This window comes from Tasmannia lanceolata, unplaced genomic scaffold, assembly GCF_043159265.1.
Source record: "Tasmannia lanceolata isolate RefF3 unplaced genomic scaffold, GAP_Taslan_0.1 ptg000002l, whole genome shotgun sequence".
NCBI lineage: Eukaryota > Viridiplantae > Streptophyta > Magnoliopsida > Canellales > Winteraceae > Tasmannia > Tasmannia lanceolata.
The window spans coordinates 50072224-50092249 of record NW_027518679.1 but is presented as its reverse complement, the minus strand read 5'-3'; the positions used below and the strand labels follow the sequence as shown (position 1 = coordinate 50092249).

The 20026-nt window shown below is 38.3% G+C and overlaps 1 protein-coding gene across 1 annotated transcript; it reads left to right on the top strand.

Moving 5' to 3' along the window:
• The first annotated feature begins 13171 nt into the window (after positions 1–13171).
• On the top strand, positions 13172–14795 carry LOC143892780 (uncharacterized). The gene is made up of 2 exons (XM_077397644.1): positions 13172–13256; positions 14236–14795. Exons 1-2 carry the CDS (start codon positions 13172–13174, stop codon positions 14793–14795), a joined length of 645 nt encoding a protein of 214 aa, XP_077253759.1.
• The last annotated feature ends 5231 nt before the right edge of the window (positions 14796–20026 follow it).

The window sequence follows — 20026 nt, the reverse complement described above, 5'->3', positions numbered from 1 at the left end:
AAGGGTTAAGAGGTCCTATGGAACTGATTTTTTGGGCACACCCTATCTATGTCAGGGCCTATCAAATGAATGCTTTGGATCATCCAAACATTGTGGGCCCACTGTGTTTTGGGTCGGCAGACTAGAGACACTTTTCTCATATATATATATATAAGAAAGAGGAAGGGTGGTTCATTGTTCACTGCTGAGGTGGCAGCCCTCCCTTCCTCCCTCGAATCTATGTGGCGCAATTTTTTTCTTTTTTAATCTTAAAATACGCTATTAATACGCTATTACATTCTAAATCAGTTTTGAGGATAACCGATTTACACTACTAATTTTGCTATTATTTTGCTTTTGCCTTACATTTTAAATTAGTTCTGTAAATCGGTAATTCTTATAACGTGGTATACCATTATTTATTGCAACCGAGTGCAATTCTTGGCAAGTTTCAATAAACTTTCGGTATACCATGATTTATTGCAGCCGATTGGCTTTTTTTTTTTAACGTGTCCTTTTCCATCCCAAAACTTATATGAGGAATAAGAGTGTGCGGTCGACCGCACCGAGGGCCTAAACACATGGTAACCCCTTCATCCAGTGAATTATCAAATATTAAGCCCTTAGTAATTTGTTATTTATTTTTCCTCCTTTCTGCTAATGTTCGCTTCTGCTTTTCTTTCTCATTCCTAATATGGGTTGAATTAAATCTGGGCTTTTAATTCTTTTCAGATTTTTTTTTTTTTTTGTTGCTTTTAATTCCATTTTTTTAATTTCCATCTTCTTTATCGGTGATTCGTTTATTCGTGACAATTATTTTTTGTGTATTATTTGCCCCCCTTTTGGCTTTATTTTGTTGTTTTGGATCGAAATATTCAATTTTATTTTTTATTCCTTATTTATTCTTCTAAAATAATAGGGCGTTGTATTTTCAAATTGGTCAAGTTTCTAAGAAGGTGACCGACTGGAGTCACTGATATCGTAAAGATGAATTGATGATAGCCTTTTTCCGTTTATCTTTCTTCTCTAATATCATTACTTTCAAATTATAAAAAAAAATTCCCTAATATCATCAATTAAATAAATTTCCATTCTCTTCGTCTCCTTAGGTTTGTGATAATCTCTGTTCAGATGACACTCATTGTAATAAAATGTATTTTTGGTTACTTTTAGTTCCTATAGTGGCACACTCTATTTGATTTGAAATACTATCAGCACTCAATCTCTATCTCCCCTTGGGAAGGTTTCTAAGAGTTAAGATAGATGGGATGCTTTTGTTGTCCTCAGGAGCAGCATAAAGAAGAAACAACATAGGGAAGAAAGAAGAACCGCAAATGTTCTTTGGAATTCAGATTGAAAATTTACAGGCTCTTGGCGATTTATAGATGTATTTTTATTTCCACCACCATCTTTTGGTGTTGATGCCAGGCATCCCATATTCTAGGACCTATTTATGCAGCCATGCATCATATGTTTTCATCTTGCCCTTAATCATACATTTCATAAAGTTATTTATGGATAATTTTTTTTTTCTCTTCTCTTTCTTTTAAATGCCAAGATTTTCGTTTTGTGCAAGTTGACCTATTCCCATTACAACAGTTAATTACACACACAAAAACCATAAGAAATCAGTTTTTTTTTTTTTTTTTTTCAATTTATAACTCTTCCTGTTTACTGTTTCCGAACCGGCAATTTTGCAGCGAATAAAATGGAAATGATCTACAACTCCATGTGTGTAAACATGGACGATCTCTCTCCTCTCTCTGCTCCATGTCCTCCGATGGAGATGATCATCGGCCCCACCTGTTTTTTTTTTTTTTTTTTTTTCATTTCCAAGGTATTCCCTCTCTCTTTCATTCAAATGAAAGGCTTTTTGTTTGGGATTTACAGTTCTGGACGTTTTCTTAAATGGATTAGAGCCATTTTTTTTATTTGGTTTTGGGTTTGTTGTTCTTTGTTTTTTCAGATGGAATTTGATTTTTTACTTCTCTGTCAAATTATGGGTGTTTTATGTGAAAAAAATGTTTTCCTATTGCTCATAGGCGACCACCCATCTGATATTTATTAATTTCCATAAATGCATAAATGCATTTTATTTTTTATTTTAAAACATTTTTGTTGCATCTTTTTCTGAATCATTTACTCCTTGCATTTTCTTTTTCGACAACATTTTTTTACGAATAATTTACTTCTTTTGATGCCCCGTGCATCGCACGGGTTGGCACACTAGTCATAAGTATAAAGAGGAAAGTGAAGCTACACACGTGTAGCTAACTTAGCTACACCAACAGCTTAAAATACAGTGGGCCCACATTTTTTGGGTGATCCAAACCATTCATTTGAGGGGCCTTCACATTAATAGGGTGTGCCTAAAAAATCAGCTCCATAGGATCATCCCAACCCTTCAAACTGTGGAGGCAAAAATGGACAGATTTGTGAAGGTTTTTACACGTCCATTTTTTCCTCCACAAATCGTAGGGTTGGGATGTTCCTATGGAGCTGATTTTTTTGAGAACAAGCTATCTATATGAGGGCCCCTTAAATGAATGGTTTGAATCACCCAAACAATGTGGGGCCCACTATATTTTAAGCCGTTGGTGTAGCTAAGTTAGCTACACGAGTATGTAGCTACACTTTTCTCAAGTTTAAAATGATTTTTAGCAAGACCGAAATGGGGCCCACTCATTACCATGGTTTTAAATTTCGGTTTTTGATACGTATATGTTATGGTGTATGGAGGAGTTGCAAGGTAGTTATTGTAGGGATTTGCATTTTAGGTCTGTGGGGATGTGGTTTAGAGCTATGGGGTTAGTTATTGGTGATGTGTCTTGTAAGTGGGTAGATGGACTTGTGATGTGGCATTCTCTTTTACTTGTATTTATTTAGTTGTAATTGAATGAAAAGAGGAGAAGAAAAGAATTCTACAGCAAAGGAAACATTGTAGGAGAGTCATGGTCCCTCTTAATTTGAGCCATTAGGAGGTCCGGTTGCCTCGAATCAACCTATCTCCCCCTCTTTTTTCTATTTTCCGTTTGTTTATTTCCGTTACGGCCAATTAGGCACGTAACAAGTGGTATCAGAGCCGTCAATCTTGCGCGATGGCTACGTCTTCGGAGTTTTGGGAATCCATACGTAAAGATCTGCAGGAGATTAAAACATTGGTTTTGAAAATGATGGAAAGACAACGACAATTCGTAAAAGGCTTGAACAAAATCAGTGTAGTGGTTGAAGAAATCCGCAAAGACGAAAGGAAGTTGAATCTTGAGAAGGTTGATCTTGTGGTGGAGAAAAATGCAAGCATTGATGCCAACGATGATGATTTAGTTGAACACCATGTCAAGGATCTTCATCGACCCATTCGATTATCCCATTACTTCGATGCGTCGTTACGAAAAATCATTTTTTCTTCTACCTTTGATCACAACATATTTTGAAAGTGGAGTTCCAAAGTTCTCGACCGTTATTTTCGAAGATGGAAGTCCAATGTTAATCGCGTTGCTCAAGCAAATCATGCCCTTTACGATTTGGGACCCCGGCGGATTAATGTATTTTATTTAATATTTCGACCTTGAGGACAAGATCGTTTCTAAGGGGGAAGGAATGATACGTATATGTTATTGTAAGCCAAAGGGTTCCCATAGGTTAATCATTCACCTTCCCTCTTGTTTTGATGCTAGCAAAACAAATTGATTAGCATTTATTGATTGATGTGTTGATTTGAGGTGTTGTGTTATATACGTGATTTTCATGTCATAATCGCCATTACACAACTCTTCTCAACACATGGCTTGTGGATCAAGGGTCAAATGAACCAAGTGCTTGCACCTACATTGGAGATATCCTATTTGAAGATGTTCAAGTCAAGAAGCTCAACATGAAGATCCCACAAGTTCCCTAAGCAAGTGTCAAGAAGGAGCTTGGATTTGAACATGCCATGGTGACACCTCATGTACCTCAACATGCATTGAAGATTGGAGGACAAGTCACAAGAGCCAAACAAGGTCAAGAAGTTCACTCACAAGCCGGAGAAGTCCAAGAAAGTGCAAAGGAGCCAAGACATTCCAAGAACACCCAATGTTCTTATTTTTAGAATGTATTTGGAGTCCTCTTGATTTTATGTTTAAATGCACTTTCAAAAGGTTTTCAAATAATTTTTATACTTAATAGTTTACATCTTTGAAAACCATCAACACACCAAAAAATGTGTTTGAAAACCTAGGACTTAAGCCCAAAGACCATGGCCTAAAGCCTATAAATAATCTTTTAAAGTACAAATGAAATTTTATACCGGGCCAGTCGACCGGGCTAGGCCGGGCCAGCGCGGGATGGTACCTGGAATTCCAGGACATCTTGAAATTTATCGGGCCGGTCGACCGGGGTGATCCGGTCGACCGTGGAGGTGTTCCTGGAAAGTTAGGAAGAATCCATCATGGGTTTGGGCGGGCGACCGCCGTGGGTCGGTCGACCGCAGATAGGTTTTTGAGCTTAAATTTTCGAGCGAACAGGTAGCCCTAGCCGGGTGACCGCGACGGTAAGAAATTTGAAAATATAAAAGGGTGCCCAATAGGGGCGGGCGACCGCGGTGGCTCGATCGACCGCGACAGTCGGGCAAACTAGCCGTTGGGGCTTTCGCATGTTGACTTTTTCAACCCAGTTTTTTACAGTTTTACCCCCAAACGGTCATATTTTCAAATACACTAGGTATACATGATTAAAACCTATCTAAACAAGCTTTTGAACATTTTGAGAAAGATCAAATCCCATTTATCTTTGAGCTTCAACATTTTATTTCAAAAGCAAAAACCTCTTTAATCTTCCATTTCTACATCTTATCAAGAGGCACTCCATAGGGCTTTACATTTGTATTTTTTTAGAATAATTGTGAGCTATACAAAGTTGTAATCCGCCTATTAAGATGCATGAGAGTTTTTATTTTCTTTATTTTGTTCATTGATGGTCTTCTTTTCGGCCCAGTAAGAATTGTGAAGAAGAGGGTCTTCTCTTCGGCCCGTTAAGAAATGTGAAGACGAGGGTCTCCTCTTCGACCTGTTAAGAAATGTGAAGACGGCATATGAGGGTGTGTCCCCTCGCCGAAGGCTTCATGGAGATGGGTTTCGCTTTGGCCCTTAAGAATGAAAAAGCTTGATCATGTAATGGCTCATTGATCCGGCCTTAAAGGAGGATTGAGATAGTGGAACTCAGCGCGGACGTGAAGAGTGGAGCGCGGACGTGAAGAGTGGAGTAGGTCTTGTGATAGACCGAACCACTATAAATTTTGTGTTCATTGTCTCTCTCTCTTCCTTTCCTTCTCTTGCACGTGTGGTGATTGATAATCTCTAACCCTAACTTGTTCATTGTTTTAATGGAACAAGGGTTAATAAATGCACTTGAATTAAATGTATAAACCCTAATTGCATTATAATGTCTATTTGAACGAAGGTTAGCAAATATGCATGATTAGAATGTCTAAATCTTAGCTTTTATAGATATACATATTTGAACAAGGGTTAGACTAATTAGTGCTTAATTAAATGGATTAATTTTTAATCTTTCCCTAATTTAGCCTAAAATTTCTAATTGACTAATTCAACCCCCCCTCTTGGGTTGTCACACTTGTATTTCAGTTATGCTGTATGAGAGTTGCAAGGTAATTATTGTAGGGATTTGCATTTTAGGTTTGTGGGTATGTGGTTTAGAGTTATGGCGTTAGTTATTGGTGATGTGTCTTGTAAGTGGGTAGATGGACTTGTGATGTGGTATTCTCTTTTACTTGTATTTATTTAGATGTAATTGAATGAAAGGAGGAGAAGAAAAGAATTCTACAGCAAAGGAAACTTTGTAGGAGAGTCATGGTTCCTCTCACTTTGAGCCATTAGGAGGTCCGGTTGCCTCGAATCAACCTCTCTCCCTCATTTTTTCAATCTTTACTTTTATTTATTTGCATTACGGCTGATTAGGCACGTAACAGTTTCGGTATGTGTTTCAGGTTTTTCGGCCCTCACCGAAACCAAAATTTCGGCCAAAATTCTCTCACCATTAAAAAACAATATATTATGGGGAGTGATAAATCGACTCCCAAATATCCTAAATCATCTCTCTCTCTCTCTCTCTCTCTCTCTCTCTCTCTCTCTCTCTCTCTCTCTCTCTCTCTCTCTCTCTCTCTCTCTCTCTCTCTCTCTCTCTCTCTCTCTCTCTCTCTCTCTCTCTCTCTCAGAGACACATGGGGAGTCGATTTAGGATATTTGGGAGTCGATTTATCACTGCCCTATATTATTTATTACCAAATATCAGTCGAAATTTTGGTAATTTCAGCCGAAATTTTGGACTAATATTATTAAAAATTTTACATTTTTGAGTTAAAATATTTCAGATTTCGCCCATTTCAGGCAAAATCTGAAATTTCAGGCAAAATTTCGGTGAAATCATGTAACGTTTCGGGTACAGTGGATTTCGGTTTCTGTCTGGACCGAAATCCAAAATTTTGTACTGGTCGAAATTTAAAAGTTAAAACCGTGCTCCCTACTAGACTGGTTTAGTCTGGATACAGGCAACATACACCTAATGTCCAGTGTATATTGATGTAAACAACTTGAATCCTCTCTGTAACGATCAGCTCTCATGAGCAGGACAATCATGAATGAATTATCTCAGCTCTTTTGATAATTGTGATGAGAAAAAACTACTTTTAGAATTTGTCCAATTAAATTTTTACCATCGATTGTTTTCAAGACTTGATCTAACGGGCCAGATCTTCATCTTACATGAGATTATGATGCCACAACCAATTTCTCCATTCTGGATGGCCCATTAGTAGAACTCTACTCTTCAAGATTAAGATTGTAACGTTTTTCCAAGTGTTGTGAATGAAAAAAAAAAGCTAAAAATTTGGGAAAATGACATTTGCAACCCTGACCCACATGGTTTTTTTTTTTTTTTTTTTTCTGATAATGATATAGGGTATCCCCACCCCAATTTTTAGGGCAGGACTATTCCCTATGGACGTGCGCAATCACCTGCAGAAACCCGTTTCTCGGATTTCTACCATTTGTGCAACAAAAAAGAAAGGTTTTGCAAATATTCAGTTTTATCTTTAAAAATTTTCACATAGAAAATAAGTTTTCCCCTATTTGGTTGACTCATTTTTCATGATTTCTTTCAATATGAAAAGGTTGTCTTATTTTCTAGCAAAATTGAAACCCTATTAGGCCTAGGATATTTTCATGGAAAAAATTCTATATATATTTTTTTTTTTAACCTAGATCCTAACGGCACCATATGGCCCTCCTTGTCGGCCCATGACAAGATAAGCTACCAAGGGTCCAAGACACTATTTTGGATTCTAAGTTGTATTAGCATCTCCTAACAAAATTTATTAAAATGTCAATATTGACCTACGGCTACTGATACATCACGGAAATATATTTTTCCATCTTTTGTTCCATTGTTAGGCAGCATGAGGCATCAATATATGTTACCCACAAAAAACAAATCATACCAGATTTGAGAAATCAAACATATATTTTATTCTTCGAAACATAGATTTCGTACTTGGAATCATGGTTTTAAATTTCGACTGAAATCTGAAATTTCAGACCAAAATCTCGGATTTCGGTGGAGACCGACACCGAAACAACCCAAAACCGAAATGGTCATTTATTTCGGCTGAAATTTTGGAATTTCGGTCGAAATTTCGGTTTTTCCGAAATTTGACCCAAAAAATCTGTTTTTTTTTAATTAATTTAATATTTCACAGAAAATTTAATATTGAATAAAATATTTGTTTCGATTTTTGTACCAGATTTCGACCGATATTTTGAAATTTCAAGGTCCGAAACCGAAATTTTAAACCTTGCTTAGAATGCATCGGATTTACGAATGGGAGCATGTTTGGCACTACTAGAATGGAGAGAATACCAGTGTTTCAAAACTCGGATATGGACTAAAACTCGGCTAAGGTAAAATAGAGTAAACTCGAACAAGTCAATGATTGAACTCGTCAATTTTTCATTAACTCGGCCGAGTCAAGGGAGTTTTAACTAGGAAAATCTCAGAGTAACAAAAACTTGGCCAAAGTTAAAAAGAGTCAATTAGGGAGTTTTTCAACATTGGACAATATAGAAGAACAAATAAAAAAGAACTGCGTACAAAGACATTAATTTCTTTATAATTAGTAAGAATACAGACAAAACATATTGGAAGTTTTGTCCCACCTACCAAACTTCTTTACCCTTTCACGTGGGCAGCTTTGTAGTAGGTTAGCCCGATTGAGTCCATAAAGTAATCTATATTTGTATTAATATTTGCAAGGAGAATAAGCAGGAGGGAGGGCCATATGGCGTGGGGGTGCCCCCCAAATGACTTGCACAAATCCATTTTATAGTACTGATGTGTGCAGAAATTATTACAGAAAGCTAGTAAATGGGCCTCCCAATGACCAATGCAGGCACACTATAAATTAGACCCCCTCCCCAAACTGTAAATTCCTAGCTCCACCCTTGAGAATAAGGGCATTTTTGTGTTTTGAACAGTACGGCATCACCGCTAGGTGAATAATACTTTTGAAATCGCTGCAGTCATTTCAGTAGGTTACAGTAATTACTTACTCAAAAGTCCTAATGGAAATATAGGGAAATGATAAATGCGCCCCTTTTCATCACTTGGGACACCCGGCTACACTGTATCTATGACTGAAAAGGGGCTGATTTACTTTACATTTGAAGGAATGAATTGACCTGATTGCTACGTACAATGCAGCTGGCTGTCCGAAGTCATGAAAAGGGGCGCATGTATCATTTCCCTAAATATATTCTATATATAATAGGGAAACTTGGGTGGCCTGGCTCCTGAGGTTATTTAAAACCTTTTAAATGTAAAGTTTCTTTTAATTATTAAATACCTTACCAATGTAAATTTCCTTAAGCTGCTAAATATCTTACAAGTGTAAATTTACATATAATTTTTAAAGATTTTATGTCTATATCTTCTAACGATCGACACCTTTATTTTTTGCCCCACACATACAATTATTATAAAAAGCTCATGTTTTTCGCATGGATGATGTTTGCACACAACGCCTGCGGTTTTCTTGTACCATATAATAATACTCTTTTCTAGCTCAAACTTGAAACGTGGTTCATAAGAATTAACAAGTGTAAATAAGGCACTTTCTTAATTTATTACGAGTTAGACTAAGAAATAATCTACAGCTGGAGATTTGTCTTGGTCCTGACACTTAGCATTGTTCATTCCTTCTACTTATAAGTCATTGCTATTGCTATGAGTCTTCTTAGGTGGGCTTGACTGTACATGACGTTTCAAGAAATTTAGGGTTAGTGCATGCCATATAGGACCTCTTTATAGTTGTTTTTCCTTCTTCGTTTTTTTGTCCTCTTTCATTTTGGACGTTGTTGGTGCTGAACACTGTAATAAAAGAATAGGAGAAAGAGGGTTGAGCATTTTTCAACGTGTTTCTTAAGGCTAAGTAGTGCCGTAGAAGTTCTGCAGTCGATGCGTGACTTTCATGGAAAGGGTTGGCCCGGGAAAGGAAAGGTGGCAAATATAATACTTCCCTTATTTTAAATGAAATGATGCTTGCATGTTTTTAAAATTTTTATAAAAGGGAGCTTAGGATTGCCTATATAAGTAGGGGGCAAATTTGCTTAGCCATTGAACTTGGGGTGCAGCCCTAGATCAATAGTTGCAGGCATTGTATCCGCGGGACTTTATTCCCATGTAAGGACATGCATGAGTGGGGAAATAAATATGTTTTAGATAAATTTTAATTGGCTTATCTTTCCTAATACCAATTTGATTGATTCAAATGTTGAAAAAATTAATCATAGAGAAGATAGATTTCTACTTATTTGTTAATAAAACTGCCCTTAAGTGGATACATTATGTTTAATTAGAAGAAGTATGCATGCTGGATTAGAAGAAACACTAAATCCTTGTATAGATAATCTTTTACAAAGATAAAGAATACATTCATTTCAAACAACAGTTTTTAGAGGGCTCTTTCAGAAAGTTAAATTATTACAAGCGTTTGTTTCCTAATCCACTTATTTTACCTCTCGGGATGCTTTCTATTTATAACTTTAGAAGAAAAACAAGGAGGAGGAAGGCCCATCTTGACTGGCCACACATCCACACCTACCATGGAGCTTACAAAGGTATTTGGAAGGTAGAAACCTTTGCCATCTTTCCACGTCATTTGTCTCTCAAAAATCAATCCAAGTTTCTCTCACCCATCCATTCATATCTTCTACTAACTTTATGCAAAGGTAGACTATATGAAACCAAGAAAAACAGATGTGTGTTGAAATAAGAACAGATTTTGTTATGATTTGTCAAATCATATCGGATGTGTGTAAGATCTGACTGTTTATGATCTTGGTGGTAGATTAGGGAAATTGGTTTAGATTAGGATGTACTAGATTAGGAAAGTTGGCTTAGATTAGGTTGATCTTCTTATCTTTATCTCCCATGTTTATCTTCAAGTGCGTATTTAAGCACTAGTTATTGTTAATTGTAAACATCTCATATTAATAGAAAATCTCAGATTTTAACATAGTATCAAAGCATTTATATCCTGGGTGTCTTGATCACAGCAGCACTGAGCTCGTCCTCCAGTGGACAGCAAATTTGGCCGTCCGTTGGGCCACCGTCGATGACCAACCCATACTCACGACCACAGTCACCACCGTAACTCAAGCCTGAAATCGCTACCATCGATTGAAAAAGCTGGACTACAAAAGATTAAGAGCTGCTTGATTAAGATTGCTCATGATGGAAAATGACACCTCATTGAGGCAGTGTCATGCGTGTGTACATATTGGGCTTTAAAAGAAAAGGGTAGTGGAATTAGCATCCCTCATCTTCTTACTTCCACACACCTCCTTTGTCCTTTGAGCCTATAATTGATATGCACAACGCTTCTTTTCCAATTTTTCCCTTTCCAGTTTTCTCTAATTAGACACCTCATACTTTTTACGAAGAGCCTCTCAGTATTTCTTATACAAAATACACCCTCTTTTAGCACATATCTATATACATTGAAGCCCCCTAAATTGATAATTACACCCGTTCATTCTCCTTTACTAGTTTACCTACTTGTGTTAGTTGGTTTAAAGGATTAAATATTTGCAGCCCTCTTTGTGTACACACAGTCCGATTTTGTTTTAAACAGTTTCGTTTGACCTTTGATGTTTGCTATTAATTGTTGTCTTTATTCAGCCCCTAGTTGTTGCTCTCCTACCTATTTTTCCTCTCCTTTCGTTTCTTTCCTTTGTTTATTTCAATTGAGGTACCTCTATTTGAAGTGCGTGCCTGGAATAACTATTCTACTCAATTGTGGTACTTCAGTTCTTTAGGGTACAATCCTTAGTACTTGAAGTGCATGCCTGAGAGAGCCGAACAAAGTCTTTGTGGATCGATACCAAAAGTCGACCTATGTCTTTGCCCATTGTGGCACTGGTCCATGGTGACTCATTTCATGTAGGCTCGTCCATCAAGGCCTTGAGTCTATCTTTGCTGTTTGCCTTGCAAGCGACTTCATTTTGACAACTAGAATCTGTGGACATTTGGCAAGAAGTATCAGTCAACAAATTGACGTTCTTCATCAATGTGATGTGCATTAAACAAAAGATTCGTCAGTATGGCGCTAAGTGTGTTGGGGACATTTTATTGTAATCAATTTGAGAATTTTCATTGCAAACAAACATATGTAGATTTTCAATCAATATACATTTGAGGGGGCGTGTTAAGATTTATCAAATCACATCGGATATGTGTAAGATCTGACTTTTTATGATCTTGGTGGTAGATTAGGCAAGTTGATTTAGAATAGGATGTGCCAGATTAGGAAAGTTTGTTTAGATTGGGTTGATCATCTTCTTATCTTTATCTCCCATGTTTATCTTCAAGGGCTTATTTAAGCACTAGTTTTTGGAAATTGTAAACATGTCAAATTAATAGAAAATCTCATATTTTAACAATCTCAATGTGCTGTAATGTATGAATGCAGAATTTAGTCTTAGTAACTAGTTAAGATTATAAAATAATGAAATAAGTGTAACTGGCTTAAAAAAAATGGAAGGGTTGATTACTGTTTTCTCTTGAAATAAATAAAAAGAAAACAGAGAAATGATCCAAAGCCAGAGACTGAAATAAAGGCCAACCTGAAATGCCAATAGATGAGTGTGGGATTTGAATTCAGTCAATGGACTTCACTTTGAATAAAAATGAGAGAGTTAGGTTATCCAAAATTTAGATTACGCTAACCAGGTAAATATTTCAGTTAAATGAATGCAAGATTTCAGTCAAACAATATTAACTAGTTTAGTAAGCAATAAAGATCTTAATGTTTTAAACCGAAGAAAGTAACACCGCTTATAAATCACCTGGAAATGTGATAAAGGATAATTGTGGGGTCTGCAATGGCCTCAATGCAAAAGCTTTGGACCCCATTGAACAGTCAATCTCTACAGAAGTTTTCAGGAAGATATGTTTCAGTTATCAATGTGATTCTAAGCTAGCTTAACATGAAAGAGACAAGTCATTTGTGGAAAGTGTCACAACATAGGGTTTCATCTTTATTTTCCAAATGAAATCCCGTTTGCTTGCAGCCCTATGGTTTATATAAATTTATAAATGATATAGTTAATGGCTTCCAAAAGGCCTTAATGTCTCATCTTCTTTATCTAGATGGCACAAAATACATAATAATTTATTAAGCAAGTTTCACCTTACCATGAATTGCATTCCATGTTTCATCTTATGATCCAAGCTAGACAACTGCTCTAGCAAAAAAACCTATACCATGCATTAGAAGAGGAAGAATAAGTAGGAGAAAGATGATTTGATTCATTTGTTCTTACCCTATGGTTTTTTCGCCCGAAAATTAGTGTGGGGCAAATGAAAAATGCTAAGCTGAAGCAGTCACAGGGCAACTCTCCTTTGGCAGGTCATTAGATGAGAATGCAGCAAGTGGAGTATAAGATATAGCCTCTTCATGATCACTCTCCATCACCTGCCAAGGGAGAGAAGCCATATGACTGAATTGCTTATCGAACCCGTCTACCGCGTTTCTGCTTGAAATGGGTCTTGTTTCTCTTCGGCTGCGGCCCAAGATCTTTATAGTCCAAGCGTTGGGGATAAGCTCTTGAAGCAATGGCATATTCTAGAGGGTTATACCATGGGATATGCTTCAAAGTCTGCTTTTACTCAACAGTGTCGTTTTCTCCCAATGGCTAGGTCTAGCAAAAGCTCTCTCTCAAGATGTGATTCTCTTTAGCATGATTTAGACCCTTGTGTATTTTTTGTCATCACTTTTTCTCTTCATCTTTTGGTATGAAAGGTGGCAGGTTTGAGAGGCCCAAGCCTTAATTAGTCATATTCCCCTATTTTTCTCTTCTTTCTTTTGGGTGTTTCAAGCAGTATTTGGAAGATGGATGGAGTGTGTAACATTGCATGGATTGCAGGTCTAGTGACATGATGGTAGGAGAAGCCCAATGCAACATAATGGGGCAGTTCACCCTGGGATAGCAAACCGTGGTTTATTTTATCTCGAAATGATACCAGCACTCCAATTCTTTGATACTCACGCTCAAGTTTCTTGTCTTTTAGTATTTAAAGGGCTGTCAAAAGGTTATTACAGTTCCAAAAAGCTCTCACAAGCCCGAATATCAAAGCATTGGACCTCTGATATCATTTCTCAGAAAATATTATCAGAACAAAATTGGTGAAGAACGGGCATGGTGAACATATAACCTTTGTTGTCAAAGTGGGCTGGGGGTTGGGTGTAGCTGGTATTTGCATGTGTGGGACACTTCGTCTCCTGTGGTTGTAATCCAGTTATTGCCATTTTAATAAAGCTTGTTACCTTTCAAAAAAAACAAATAATGGTGAACAACGGACAGGATGGATTAAAGATAAACTGAGCAAGATAATCAATTCCAAGAACAATTTATCCAAGGATTTCTATCTCCGTGGTGTCACGGGCACACTTGATATGATCTTGGTATGCATATGTACATGACATGTCAAATGGGACGGACACTCCATGACTTGAACAAGGCATGGTGGTGTGCCCCCTATGCCTGATGTCCATATGTTTATTTATTTTTTTGGTAGGTAAGCTGGGATTGAACCCCCGAGCTATAGGTTGAAGAAGAAAACCTAAGCAATACATTCTTTGACAGATTCTCCACTGCTCAAGAAACCGTATTCTATTCCTCAAACTTGATGTGAAATTTGCAGATGACTTAACTGTCAACTTGAGACTCCCTGGTTTTCTGAAAACTGCGGTTCCGAAGTATTGTCAATGGATTCCTTCTGATTCCTATACCCTGAAGTTAAATTCTGATGCGTCTCTTGATGAGGACACTGAATCCCTCGGTGGTATGATCAGTGACCATAAAGGCTCAATCATCGGCTGCTTCTCTGTGATTCGCAAGTCTGAGCCAATTCATCACCTGGAGCTTGAAGCTATTCTTCAGGGGATTATTCTTGCAGACAAGTTGAACATCTCGAAAATTTGGATTGAATCTGACTCCCTCTCAGCCGTCCAAGTTATTAATATGGGTCAAAACTGTCCTTGGGCAAAGATCCCCACTGTTGAAGGTATTCACAATGCCCTTAGCAAATTCATTTCGTGGGAGATTTCTCATATTTGGAGAGAAGCCAATGGTGCGGCTGACTATCTTTCGAAAAAGGATTACCCCTCAAAAGGAATTTCTCTTCCCCCCGTTCAGCTTCCACATGATCTGAAGGCCATCATCACTGCAGATTCTAATGGAACTCAATACCTTCGACTGTAATCTTTTTACTGGTATCCAGCCCGCATTGGTTGGTTTTATGTGTTTTTGGGAGTGTGTTCCCACCTTGTTGGCCTTTGAGCCCCCCCCTTTTTTCTTCTTACTTGGCCAGAGGCCCTCATTGTATTTTTCTCCCCTTGGCCATATGCCTCTGTTTTGGCTTTGGGAGCTTGTTCCCTTCTTGTTGGTTTTCGAGCCCCCATAGTTGCTTTTTTATTTTCTCAATGAAATCTGGTAGGGGTCCTGCCCAACCCCAGCTGACCCATCAAAAGAAGAAGAAGAAGAAAACCTTGACTATTGAGCTAGAGGTCAATTACCTAAAGTAAACATGTTACTCTAAGACTAAGTGTACATATCTACCCTCACTACGAGTGGATTTTTTTAATTAGGAGCATAATGCTCATTTAATTTTAGTATTTTTATTATTTATTTATTTTTTTGTGTTTTTGTTCTTCAATTTAGTGCTACTATTGTTCTATTTATATTTTACAATTTTCATCTTCTTTACCTTTCCTCATTTTTATCCCATATATTTATGAGATTTTTGTTTCATTCTTTCCCCTCTCATTCTTCTTTGATTTTTAGGTCTATTTTTCCACAACTCGCCGGCACCCGTCTGTATATGAGAAAGAGCTTAAATATCAAGTGGGTCCCCCAGTAAGCCCTCCCTACACCTCCTAACCTAGACCTACTACTCGGCTCTCTCATATTTTGATAATGACACTCCTCACTTTATTAAACACTTTCCAAACGAATCGATTCTTAGGTAACCCATACCCATTTGCCTAAACGGACTGAGAGATCAATGTCATCAAATATGAGAGTGCGAATATCAATTTAAAAAGCATAGAAATACACGGAAAACGAACCGTTTTGCATGCGCCGCACCCCCCTTCCATTTGGATAAGGATGACGACACCTCTTCTTCCACTTTCCACTTTGTACGCAACAAAAAGAAGATGATTTTTTCGCTACCCCTTAGGATAATGCGCCCCCTCTTTAACGTGAACTGTGCTTTTTTATGTCAAATCCCGTTAAAAGTAGGGCTCATTATCCTATAGTGGGGACGAAAATATCTTCGCTCAACAAAAAACCCCAAATTAAAAAATTAAAAAAACAAACCATACGGAGAAAAATTACCGACAACTCCCGGTAAAACAGCCTCAATCGGCAACCGACTCGCCCCCTGCCTCCTAACGCAACAAAAAATGACCGGCTATACCCGGTCACCTATAAACCACAACTGGCTATACCCGGTCATCTGTACCTTTCCAGAGATATATAATTCTTTCTATCCGAATGCAATGATAGATTAGTGTTGCCCCTCTGTAGAGAGAGAGAGAGAGAGAGAGAGAGTGGTGATGGAGAAGGGGGCGACTAGGGAAAGGTTAGGGGTAGAAAAAGCGCCACCAATGATAATATCTACAAGGAGGGTTATTAGTTCAAGCGGGAGAAAGCTTGATACCATATATGAAGAGAGTGATGGTCATGATCAGAAGGGGGAGAGTTCGAAGCCTACATCACTTCTTCTTTCTTACAGTTTATTGGAGGCCCAGGACACCACCCCTGCTCCTTAGTCAGAGACACCCATCTTCCTTTTTCTCTTCTTTTATATCCATTGGTGGTGTATTTCTCTAATTGTTTTATAGATAGAAAAGAGGCTGGATTTGTTATAGTCTGAAATTTCATGTTAATCTGGGCCCTACACAACAAAGTGATACACTTTTATAATCTATAATCAGCTGTTACAATTCGTATTCAACCACAAATTCTCATTCACAAAAGAGAAATGATATATTTTACCATTTCTTTTTACTTTGGACAACCCTTTCTAGCTTAAAAGGCTAGTCATAAATGAACCACAGAGAGCTGTCCCAAGTGGAAAAAAGGGGGAGAGTATATCACTTCCCTTCACAAAATAAGAAATTTACGTGGGTCATGTCACAAAGATGCACTAATTATTGGGAAATGATATCTAACATTATCACATTCCTCACTTTTTTAAGCACATTTCTTATTGGCTATTAATAAGCTTCTTCAGAATTGAAAGTGCCTCTCACTTTTAGCTAGATACATGGTTTTAAATTTCGGATTTCCGTGGAGACCGACACCGAAATCTCTATTATCCGAAATGGTACTTTATTTCGGCTGAAATTTCGGAAGGTTTTTTGGGTGAAATTTTGGGGAAAAATGAAATTTCACTAAAAAAACCTGTTTTTTTTAATTATTTTAATATTTTACCAAAATTTTATATTAAATAAAATACGCTTTTCTTTGTTGTACCGGAATTCGACGAAATTTTGAAATTTCGGTCAAAATTCCAAAATGTCAGGGGTCCGAAACCGAAATTTTAAACCATGGCTAGAAAAGCATAAAACATAGAAGAGAGTAGCGCCCTTGTCAAAACAAGGGAGTGCGGATATCATTGGGGTAACGAAATTTAATCCTCCTGGTAAAGTCATTCCATTTTTATTTTATTTTTTTGGTGAGTAATTGGGGATAGGCAGGACCCCGACCAGATGCATTAAAAAAAAAAAACACAGAAAGGTACAAGAGTTAAGGAGGCTCAAAGGCCAGCAAGAAGGGAACAAGCTCCCAGCAATACAAAATCCAATAAATCAAAAGAGCAACAAAATTATAGCTAACACTGTGGTCAATGAGTCGGACTATCTCAGAAGAGGTTAACAGACTAGGCAGCAAGCTCATGATGAAACAGGAAATCCACAACATTATTTTCGAGGGTAAAGGACCCCCAGGGAATCTTCCATAGCAATGTCAAGGAGGGGTTTAGGAAGAAGATGCACAGGATTGTTTTCCCCCTTAACCGGGCAATCTATCTTGGAAAGGAAGTCAGCACCACGGTTGGCTTCTCTCCAAACATGAGAAACTTCCCAGTTCTCCATAGTGGATAGCATGGATTGAATGTTGTAGAGAGTGTCCAACTTTTTCCAGGGGCACTCTGATTTGCCCTTAATGACATTGACTGCTGACAGGGAATCAGATTCAATCCACACACAATGCAGGTTGAGAGTTATGGCAAGCTTTAATCCATAATGTATGGCTTCTAACTCAAGTTCCTGGATGGGACTAGGATCATAATTTATGGAGAAAGCAGCTGTAATCTTGCCGGAGCCTTCTCTAATTAATCCTCCTAAACCTCCCCCAACATCGGAAAGAGATGCGTCTGTGTTAGTCTTAGCAAGGTGGGTGGCTGGAGGGACCCAAGAACAGAATTTAGCTGGTTTTGAGGCCTTGAAACAGGGAAGGTGGAGATTACTGGCTAGGCATTTCCCTCTGAAAGATGGAGCTTCATCAAGATGGAGGTGGATACATCTAGTTCGAATGGAGAAGAGAATATCAGAGAGTATACTCTGCTTGTGAGTGGATTTCAATTCGTGGATTCGAGAATTCCTTTCAAGCCATATATGGTAAATGGCTGCATTGAAAGCAATTCTGAGGGCAATGGTAGCTTGCAGCTTACCTTTGAAGTTAGTCCTTATCCAGTCTTCTTCATCTTTCAGAGATTTAAAGGGTTTTCGACGGATAGAGAATCTCCAAAGAACGGATCTCCATATCCAGTCTGAGAATGAGCACCGGAAGAACAGGTGATCAGTGCTTTCACTCAAGGATTTGCAAAGAACACATTTTGTCTCTCTGTTTGGCCCAAGAAAAGCCAATCTATCTCGAGAAGTAAGCTTATTTTGGATAGCAAGCCAGCCAATGAAACTATGCTTGGGGATAGATCCTTTGAACCAGATGGATGAGAACCATTGGACCCTCTGGGATTTGGAACGAAGGAGATTCCAGGCGCTTTTCAAAGTAAATTGGCCATTCGAGGTGGGTTTCCAAACCGCTTTATTGCCTGAACCTGGGATAAGAATGGATTTTTTAAGAATACTGTGGATACCTGGGAGACTTTGGGTGAGAGATTGATCCCATGAGCCATTGGAGAATATCTGATCAATACTAATATTGGAAGGGGCAGCTCGCAATGTAAGGCCGTCAGGGTATTGTTCGAGTCATTCCATTTTGCTAGACCAACCTTTGCCCACCTCGATATTATTTCCCAAGATATATTCGAACACTTGTATCTTTGTAAATCGTATAGACTCGAAGCAAAGCTAACTTGGGGAAAGCGTCTCTCTCTCTCTCTCTCTCTCTCTCACACACACACACACACATACACACTTTTTAGGGTGGTAAGCTGGGATCGAACCCCCAACCTTGGGGTGAAAGAACTGTCTTTACCAGCTGAGCTAGAGGCTCAACCCCTCTCTCTCACCCTCAGCCAAACTTCGCTTATTACTAGGCGACCTTCTACAACCTTTTATCCAAAATTCGTTTCTCACAAGCTAGCCACTTCAAGGAATTGTCCACCCTAGTAAGGTCTGGTAACAAGAAATTCGTCATCTTTATTTGAACTTGACTTAATCTAGGGCAATGATATTTTCACCCTTGATATTTGATCCAACAGCAGCCCTCTTAAAGTTACCGCCCTTGATATTTGATCCAACAGCGGCGGCCCTAAGAGGGCTGCTGTTGGATCAAATATCAAGGGCGATACTTTTGACATACCGCCCACACAGGACTTCACGGTCAGGCACCATATAATTTCTCCTAGCCATGAACTAATTAAATGATTCATCAGGGTTTTTGAGGGTTAAACCTTGGCTTCCCTATACCAGCAGAGCGTTAAAGTCCGGCGAAATCTTGGGACAGATTTTTCAGCCAAGTCAGTCAAATAGGTGAATGATCCTTGTAGATGAAGGGTGTTGGGAGGTATGGGGCTTCTTTAAAGTGCTATAAGTGGCGGCCCTCTCACGTACTATACTAATAAGGGTAGCATATGACCCCTGTTAATGCCACTAAACACCCTTATTAGTATAGTACTTTTGAAGCTGGCTCTGATACTATGTTTTATTTGCCGACCTCCTTCATTCGGTCATTCCCATACAGGCATTTTCCTAGCAGGTGATTGCCTACAACATCAGCGTTGGTTTCCTTAGAACCTTGCAAGATGAAGGTTCCACCCGGGCATCATATCATAACTCCACCACACGAACTTCCTCCCATACAAAGGCCCTGTTGCTTTGGATTTTGAGAACTCGAGTCCAATACTCAGTTTTGGACTCACAATCGGTTCCCAAAAATTAAAAAAACAAACAGGGCCTAAATGGGTATGGCCCACAATACAAAACACCAGTCACAAGAAAGATAAACATAGAGATAGTCTT

Coding starts and splice junctions, on each gene's coding strand:
- LOC143892780 (XM_077397644.1), top strand. CDS start 13,172: ATGGGATATGCTTCAAAGTCTGCTTTTACTCAACAGTGTCGTTTTCTC. Junction 13,257..14,235: donor CAAAAGCTCTCTCTCAAGAT/GTGATTCTCTTT, acceptor TGAAATTTGCAG/ATGACTTAACTGTCAACTTG.